The sequence below is a fragment of the Capsicum annuum genome, chromosome 7 (genome assembly GCF_002878395.1).
Source record: "Capsicum annuum cultivar UCD-10X-F1 chromosome 7, UCD10Xv1.1, whole genome shotgun sequence".
NCBI classification, from domain to species: Eukaryota; Viridiplantae; Streptophyta; class Magnoliopsida; order Solanales; family Solanaceae; genus Capsicum; species Capsicum annuum.
The window spans coordinates 133,829,572-133,839,450 of NC_061117.1; the positions used below are offsets into that span (position 1 = coordinate 133,829,572).

The following is a 9,879-nucleotide window of genomic DNA, read 5'->3' on the forward strand; positions in this document are numbered from 1 at the left end:
GTCACCTTCCCCAAGCACCAACCTTTCTTGCCAATTTGTCAACACAAGTGAAATCCATCACTTAGTGTAAACCCTAATTTCAGATTCTCTCTCTAAGAGAGGAAGAAAACTACAGCTAAAGAGTATCTCTCAATAATTTCATCAAAGTCTAATGAAAAGAGAAGCAAAATGGTCTATTTATACTATTACATGCGAAATGACAAAACTACCCTTAATGAGCTTAGGAAATTGGGCGCCTCTTGAGTGTTTCCTTGGAGTGCAAAATGTCTTCATTAACCTTCACTTGAGGCGCCTATTGAGTGCATAAGTTCCCCTCCTTCCTTCTCTTGACCAAGGCTTCAAAATACTCCGAAAGTCTTCAATTGCTTGCCAATTCCGATGCCTTAAACCTTAGACAATACCTTGTGCTCTTGGTGCTCATTGTGCTTGTATCATACCCCTACCCCATTTGAAACCTCCCAAGGCCAACCGCTCACACCTACGAACTGGGGCATCCGTGCCTCTCCTCATCACATAATCAAACCATCTCAACCTCACTTACCGTATTTTATCCTCCACTGACACCACTCCCACCTTCTCCCGAATAATTTCATTCCTAACCCTGTCAGCCCTTGTGAATCCACACATCCAGCGCAACATCCTCATTTCCGCCACCTTCAACTTTTAGATATGAGAATTCTTAACCGGCCAACACTTCGCTCCATACAACATAGCAGGCCGGACTGCAACTCTATAGAAATTGCAGTATTGATCAACTCTGTAAATGAATATGATGGGAAGTATTGATCAAGTTTTCACCTTTGTTCTAAACATTGTCATTGTTGTTAAAAGGGTTGCCACTTTTTTTTGTGTCATTGTTTGAATAACATATGTTGACGTAAGGATGAAAACCATTCGTCGAATTCATGCTTTGTTTCATTTAACTCTTTGTAGTTGAAGATTTTGCCATTTTTTGCATATGCTCTTTTAAAAGACTTGTTTGTATTTTTAAAGTTGTAACGACAATAAACAAGGCTTGTCTTACAGCTGTATTTGGACTGGACGGGATTTACATGGAATGTTAAATTGTTGTAACATGGGGTCGGAACATTTAATTTGTTACATCAAGTTTAAGAAATATACAAGGTTTTATCTTTTCTGGGTATAGGGCAGTCCTATACATTAAGCTCCCTATGTGTGTGGGGTGCATAGATGGGCCAGAACATTGGATGTTGATTTCACTGCTTGAACCAGTAATCTCCTGGTCACACGGAAACAATTCTTACCATTGTGCGCCCTTCAAAAAGAACTTTTATTAATAATGCAACAAGTTTTTGCCTGCACACAGAAAGAAACCATGTCAAATACAGTTTCAAAAAAAAAAAAACTATGTCAAATTGCTTCAATTTTTGTAAGTACATGTATTAGAAGTACATATAGAAACTCTCTAGAAGACTATAAACTTATGTAATACTTTGTTGAGCAAATAGCAAATGAACAGAGATTTGACTTTCCAGCTTCAATGCCGTGGATCTCCAAAATGCTCCTTTTGAGTAGTTATCGACAACAGAATTCTAATTAAAAGCATATTCATTGCAGCCTCTGTCCTTGAGTAAATTAATATGAGGAGTGCATGCTGTCCTCTCATAACGAGCTTGCTAATGAATTCAATTTTTTATTTACTAAGCAGAAATGAATGCAAGTTTATTTCTTATGTCTTAGAAAGACGCTGGAGTAAATAGGTAGCACTATTGGTTTCTGTGGAGTTTTGTGATCTTTCAATTCCTTACTGAGCTTGTTTCCACCATTTTATGAGGCTTGTGCCCTACAATATGAAATGTTTCATGGATTGTTGCCAAACATTTGAATCAATGAAAAGCCAGTACCTGTAGGTGCCAGTACCTGTAGGCGCAACATATCATTTCTCGTATTGTTTTGTGTAAACAAGTATGTCCTTTTTATTCTCTAATTTTTGGCTTTGTTTGGGACTGCGGAGTAACTTTTGTTCATTTTTCATGTCGTTTTTACTATTTGCGAGTTGACCTTATATTTGGGATGTTTAACCAGACGATGTGGTTGGATCCACTGTGATTTAAGTGAAAGCAGAAAGGATTGCCCTTGGGGTGGGGTGGAGGGGTTGGTGAAAGTGCCAAGGAGTTGTAAATGTGCTTGATAAAATTGAGCTTTACTGGCTTTCTGCTTGTTATCATTTACCAACGAGCTGCTTTTTGCGTGATAAGTCATTTTAGATCAATCATTGATAGCGGAGTCTGATTTCTTGCAGCTACAATTTGTTAATCACCGTAAGCTCTAATTGTTTCTTCATTGCTTTTACTGCCCCAGATATTACGTGAACACAAGGATGAAGTCTGGTTCTTGCAGTTTTCCCATAATGGAAAGTACTTAGCCTCGTCATCTCGTGATGGTTCAGTAATTATATGGGAGGTATGTTTAGATTCTCTCCATTTTGTCGTCATATCAATTGTTGTTTTTCAACTTAGGTCAACTGTTACTTTGCTTTTTATTGATTTTCTTTTCTCCACCTTTGGCATCTTATGTCACAGTTGCTTTCATATGTCTTCCGCTTCTGCATTAAAGGATCAGTATCTTGTATGCTTCACAGTCTCATGGAGTGCCACATATGGGTGCTCAAACTTCCGTGGTTTCCGCGACCTAATATAGTAATATAACATGAACACAATGAAAGAAAATTATTTGAGAAGTTATATCAACTGGTTGAGATTAAGCTTATTCCTTTTTTGTGGCATATTTCCATTTGATCAGGTGCTTAAGATGATTTTTTAAAATTTGATTATAAATCGAATGATACCATAGTTTTATAACCCTTAATTTGCCTTTTTTTTTGTCCCAAAAGATTAAATTATAAACAGAATGAAATGGGCTCAAGTGAATTTGAATGGATATCAAAGGATTCATATAGCACCCAAGGGTAAAGGTGTGGCTTAGTGGTCAATGAAGTGGGTTGAGAACCATAAGGTTTCCCATTCAAATCCTAGCAGGGAAAAAAGTAGGTGATTTCTTCCCCTTTCCCCCTAGCCTTGAAGGGACATAGTTACCTAGTGGTACCTGTTGCCGGTGGAAGGTGGTAGGTAACTCATGGAATTAATCGAGGTGCACAAGCTGGCCAAGCCATCATAGTTATCAAATGATATAAATAAATAAGGATTCATATAGCCTGTTTCAATTTGGCGATTTCTTTTAACGAGGTCTCAGGTTTAAATTCGACGCAAAAAAATGCCAAGTAATTTTTCCCATCTGCTTGAACCTTGGCGGGCAAAGTTACTGGTACCTATGCTGGTTGAAGGTACTAGGTACCCAATGGAATTGTCTTTACCTATGTGATTGAGCCTTGATAGGCAGAGTTGCCCGGTATCTATGTTGGTGGAAGGTAGCAGATAACCAGTGGAATAGTCAAGGTACACAAGCTGGCTTGGACAGGATGATACAAAAAATAAAGTAATATAATAGATTCCAACTAGTTTAAAATTGAGGCGTAATTCTTGGATAGCACACTATAATCTGTGTTGCTCGGACTCTTCAAAAATGTCAATGGATGCGTGTCGGATTCGCCAAAGCTAGTGTATTTTTGGAGAATCCAACACGGGTGCGGCATCAAAATGAAGAGTCTGCGCAACTTAGACTATCATTGCAAGTTGTATATACTTCCACGTGAGATCTTTTAGGATCAACTATAATCAGATAGTTTGTGGCCCTATTAATTTGAGTTTAACCACACATAAATAGATTTTTGGTAGTAGGGGGTCCAACAGGTATGTCTGTATGCAAACCTAGACCGACATCTAGACAACTCTACATGTCTGCATCTAACAGTGAAGCCTACTCATCCTTTCTAATTTTCGGATCCACATGATTTGCAGCTTATTACAATTAAATTTATCAAGAATCCTACTTCGCAATCCAAAGAAAGTAGCCTGCCATTGTTTGAATATTGAATGGACAGTGTCTAACTACTTGCCATATCAAAAAAAAGTCCAGTGACTATTACTTACATTGTTGTTTCTGACAAGTATTGCTGTTAAACTCAGGACTTGGATGTGTGATTCAAATATTATGCTGCTATGCTGAAAGCTAATTGATACTTCCTTACATCTTGACCAACTAAGCAGCAGTTAATGTTTCTGTATGTTATAATATAAGTGTAGTTGTTGTTCTATTTCTTTGTGTTTCGCCAAGTTCTTTTGGTCTAATAGGAGATTTAATATTAATTATGCATTTACTTGTACTTCGCACTATATAATTTTTAATTATTCGAGTACTTTTATCTTTTCTAGGATCTAGCAAAAAGACTGCTTGTTATAGAGTCAGAAAGAGTAATCAAAGTGAGATGATTTTTCTTTCATTTTGGTGCAACACAATATAGATGATGGTGAAGTTGTAACTATACTTTTTTTTAATTCCCACTTGGTGTCTGCTACCCGTATTGGGGTCCCGACTAATCTGGATCGGTGCTGCGGATTCTTTCCGTACTCGAAGCTCAAACCCGAGACTGTTGGACGCTGGTTAAGGATGGATGGATGGATTCATCTCACCCCCACCATAACCCTGGGGAAAGGAAGGGGAGGGGGTAAGAAGTGCTCCCTACCAGGATTTTTTTTTCCCCATACCCAGGCTTAAACCCGAGACGGCTGGTTAAGGATGGATGGACTCATTCCCCCCCGCCCACCCCCACCCCACACACACGCACACACCCCACCACCACAAAAAAAAATTTAAAAAAATCAGTTGCACGCTGATTTTATATATGGGCTGAGGTGTTAGTTTCATGGGAGGTGTTCAATGCTACAGTATCATTATTCTTCCATTGTTAAGAACAAAGTTATTACTCTCTCAGTGTCAATTTTCTTGAACCTATTTGACTGGGCACAAAGTTAAGAAATAAGGAAGACTTCTGAAATTTGTGGTCTTAATTAGACCGTAAGCTTGTGTCTTTATAAGATTTTTGAAACTTGTGATTTTAAACGTGCCATGACATTTGTGCAGCTGTAAAAGCCTGCCATTAAGGGTAAAATGTAAAGTTAAGTTACCTTATCATAAAAAGAGGGAAGTTTAAGTTAAATTGTCTCCGAATTTAGAAAGAAGCCTGGACGTAGAATCAGATCAACTGGAATAAATGGAGAATATGCAATAGCTAAAGGCGAATATGTTGCCACATAGTTATGGATGGCATGTTAAGCATTAGTGTGCATGACTTTGAAAGCGATGGGTGAATTATATAAATCTGGTGGACAGATTTGCAGAAGCTGCCAAAATATAAATGACATGAAAAATAAGAGCCCTGTTCTTTATTTAAAAAAATGAGGAAAAATAAGAGCCTCACTTAGCTGCCTGTCTTCCATTTTCTGCATTAGAGGTTCATTGAATTTATGACAAACCTTTGGGCTGACCACAGGTTTTCTAGAACTTAATTTAGAATTTATCATTAGATTCTTTAACCTAGACGACAGTGCTGTTTTAAATGATACTAACAAAAATCATTCAATTTGATAGAAAATCAGTTGAATACAATATTAACGTTAAATTTTATATTTTAGCTTTAGTTCCGTTTTAATTTTTCCTTCCATTCCAATTTATATGACACTCTCCCCACTTGCAAAATGTTTGACACCGTTCTATTTTATATAATTTTATATTGTAGCTTTAGATCCACTTTAGTTTGTCCTTCTTGTTTCAATTTATATGACACACTTCTCATTTTGGTATGTTGCAAAATGTTTGACACCGTTCTTTTTGTACAACTTTTAATGACTTCAAGGATTCATTAAACTATTCACGCTTCAACTTTGATGTGATGTTTGTTTCTCTTTTCAACCTCTACTTTAATATTCTCTCTCATTGTCACTTATATAATATAAGTCAAATTAGCATGTTTAACCTCCGTGCTGAATCGATCACCCTTACATAAAACGAAATGGGGGGGAGGGGGGAGTAGTTCATAACTTCATATAATAATATCCTTCCTTATTGAAGTTTCATGTCCTTTAGAAAACATTTAATTTTTTGAGAATAAAACATTTTGTATGATATTTATCAAAGAAGCTTAGGTTATGCGGAAAGCCTGAAACCATATTTACAAGTGAAATAGAGAAAATTGCTCCAGAAACCTTAACAAAAACCTGTGGTGTCTATCATTGAAGCAATATCTTCTATGTATCTCTGGTTAGACCAAAAACAGAAAAGTCAAACAATTCAACTTAATCCTCTGAACTGAACTGCTAACATCTTCAAAACAGCTGGAATTTCTCTCTTTCCATATTGTCCACCAAATGCAAGCGGCGACAATCCTGCATCTATCTCTGTGTGTCAATCTTACACCTGCTTCTTCCTAGCTAAGCAAGACCTCATTAATCTTCCTTGGCATTGTCCTAATAATACCTCTGATGCTAATGAAGGTCTTCCACAACATGTCTGTGACCCTGCAGTTTAGGAATAGATGGCTTATTGTCTCAGCTTCTTCACCGCACATGTAGCATTCTGAGCGAATATTGGTTTTTCTCTAATTTAGCTGTAGCATTCCTTTAGAAAACATGAAAGCTGATAGCTAATGTTACTTCACCATGTGAAGGAATTTTGAATGAATTGTCGAGAAAAGAAATGTCAGAGTTCCAGATGTCTTGATGTGCTTTATTCAACTGGCTTTGTAGGTTGTAAGTCAGAGTTCTAATGTATTTACTCCTGAATATTGCCTCTTTTTGCCTATCAAATGATTAATGTTGGACATATCGGGTTCATGCCCTCTTCTTTTTGGTGCTTGATTATATTTTGGAGGAATATGATATGCAAGGTTTGCTCTCCAAATTGTAAGATCATAATATCAGGTGCATTTCATGTTTGATAAAAATTAAATAGAAAACGTTTGTGTTTAGAAGCTTATTAGAAAAAAGTTGCATTTATGTGGAATTGTACGGGAGGGACTTCTGGGGAACAAAAGGAAAGAGAGCTGTTCATCATGAAGATTTGAACTAATCAGGATAATAGATGGAATGTAAGTTCATCACTCATTATCTGCTCTTTATAGGTCAAATTGGATGGCAGTGTCTGCTTGAAGCACCTATTTTCTGATCACGAGAAATCTGTCTCCTATATATCATGGAGTCCTGATGACCATCAGCTTCTCACTTGTGGTGTGGAGGAAGTTGTCAGACGATGGGATGTCGAATCCGGTCAATGTATACGTGTTTATGTGAAAAATGGCCTTGGTTTGATCTCGTGTGGATGGGCTCCTGATGGCCAAAGGATATTCTGTGGTGCAACTGACAAAAGCATTAGCATGTGGGATTTGGAAGGGAAAGAGCTCGAGTGTTGGAAAGGTCACAGGACTATTAGAATATCGGACTTGGGGATAACAAGTGATGGGAAGCACGTTGTCTCTGTTTGTAAAGAGAATATGATAGTATTGTTTGGATGGGAATCAAAAGCAGAGAAAGTAATTCAGGAGGATCAATCAATAACCTCGTTTGTACTGTCCATGGACAAAAAGTATGTATTGGTTAGCCTTTCGAACCAAGAAATTCATCTTTGGAATATAGAGGGAACTGTAAAGCTCGTAGCCAAATATAAGGGGCATAAACGTTCTCGCTTCGTTGTGAGGTCTTGCCTCGGAGGACTAGATCAAGCTTTTATTGCCAGTGGAAGCGAGGACTCACAGGTACTACTCTTGTTGATCTAGAAGCACAATCCAATTTGATTTGCAGATTTTTTTGGTTGGGGCTTCCTTTGCTTATTGGTACACGAATAAATTGATATTCTATTCCTCAAATCAGGTTGCATATTGCATATGGTCTGTCTTTTTGACAATAAAAGCATCTTTCATTTATCTGAATCGGGAAACTATGTTTTCTTTCCTGCATAAAAAGTCCTGTTAACAAGTTATCATTTTTAGCATTCGACATTTCATGTTTATGCTTCATACATGCAAGTCACATTATTAGATTTGCCTTTTCTATGGTTCTTGTAATGATACCTAAAGAGTTATTCAGCTGTATTTGTCTTGTTTGAGTATTTCAAAATTGCCTTAACTATTTTTTCTATCATGACTGAAGTGTATTATACTATTTGGACCCACATGCTGCCTTTGTAATAATCATTAATTTTTATATCAAGGACATGCTGTTCTTTACTATACTGTCAAGACATGACTTACATGTGAAGTGTAAGCCAGATTTATAGTAGTTAGCAAAGGAGGAGGATAACTCAAGTTTTTTTTTTTTTTTATTATTTTTTTTTTTTTTTAAAAAAAAGGAATAATGATTAATGAACATGTCAAGTATATCTTCATGAGATCAATGAGAGCTTTAAAGCCCAAAATTTTATATGACCTGCATTTCTGCAATTAGTGGTCATATATTCTTTCATATTTATAGAAGTTATTGTGGAATTAGATAAGAGCTTTGTAGGCTTTGGTGCTGGACACATCCTGAATTTCATGGCATATTCCTGATGTATTATCTCACAGCAACATTATAATTTACAAATGTTGTGTGGGGAATCAAGTTTTTAGTTTGCGTATCAGTCCAAGTGTAAATAATAGCTGATATATGTGTTCTTGGATATGCAATAAATTTGTTTATGAAAATGATACTCCACGGAAATTCCAGATATTATTTTGACTTGTAGAGTTGTACTCCATAACGGTTATGGATGATATTGATTTGAATCTGTAAAATAGAACGTCACGGAATTGAAATTGTAAAATACATTGGAAACGACACATTTGACGGTTTGAGTGTTAAAAAATATCTATTTGGGTAAGTCCAAATTTTTGAGCAAAAAAGATTTGGAGGGAAGCAGAAGAGAAATCGATCTTATTATGTGTGCTCTTCAATGTAATAATGTGTGTGCTATCAATTATTGGTTCCATTGGAATGTACGATAGAGAAGTAAATTTTTCATGGTGAAAAGATGATGTTTCTATTTCTCTATTACTGGGCGCAAATCACTGAAATATGTTGTCAGATGTTGATTCTGATCTTGTATCCTCTAGGGAGACTTTGATCCTAGTCTATTAAACCTTTTATCCTTGAGAGACTCTTATCTCGGTCTATTGCAATATTTTTAGGTTTATATATGGCACAGAGGCTCAGGTGAACTTGTTGGGATATTGGCCGGACATTCTGGGACAGTGAACTGTGTTAGCTGGAACCCAGGAAATCCTCATATGCTGGCTTCTGCAAGTGATGATCATACAATTCGTATATGGGGTTTGGATCGAGTAAACATGAGGCAACATGGCACTAGTAATGGTGTGAACTGCTGCAATGGGCGAAGTTGAAGTCTCAGATGCAAAAAGCTCAGTGTGTAATGTTACAAATATCTCTCAGCTCTATCACTGGTTTCTGTGTATATTCTTTACGTTCCATGTCAAACCAACATTTATGACAAACAAGAATGTGAAATTTGCATTCAGTCCATTTAATAAATCGTGTACTTTCTCGATACTTTAGCATTATTTTTTCCCCATTATATGATTGCTTGCGTCTATAATAGACCCTTGTTATCTAAGGTAGGTAAGTAGTTAATGGTTTGAACAGGTTAGATGCAGTGTCATTTGCTCTATTTTCCATAATGTGGAGAGAAGGGAATTTTGAGGGGGGTTGTCACTGTTATTCACTAAGCTTGTTGTTGCCTTATTGGTACATTACTATAAAATTAGAAGCTTTATACCAGATCAATTCTTTTTGTCATTTCTTTCAAATCTTTTCGTCAACCTTTCTAGTAAGGTAGCTTTGTCAACTCTTTTATCTTTTAAGAGTAAGATGGACTCGACTAAATTAGTCTACAGCTCTGCGCTACCATAAATTTGCATGTATGGGAATTGTGTTTAGTTCCTTTGAGTAACCCAAAAAAGAAAAGGAAGCGAAA

At 36.7% G+C, this 9,879-nt stretch overlaps 1 protein-coding gene across 5 annotated transcripts in view; it reads left to right on the forward strand.

Annotated features, from left to right (window-relative positions):
- Nucleotides 1-9,453, forward strand: part of LOC124900051 (WD repeat-containing protein 26 homolog) — a 14,057-nt gene extending 4,604 nt beyond the window's left edge. For all 5 annotated transcript variants that reach the window (XM_047415224.1, XM_047415227.1, XM_047415225.1 and 2 more), the window contains 3 exons: nt 2,323-2,424; nt 7,037-7,666; nt 9,077-9,453. In XM_047415224.1, the coding sequence (XP_047271180.1) occupies nt 2,323-2,424; nt 7,037-7,666; nt 9,077-9,289 (945 nt within the window). In that variant the 3' untranslated portion in view covers nt 9,290-9,453. The remainder of the gene's footprint in view (nt 1-2,322; nt 2,425-7,036; nt 7,667-9,076) is intronic.
- The last annotated feature ends 426 nt before the right edge of the window (nt 9,454-9,879 follow it).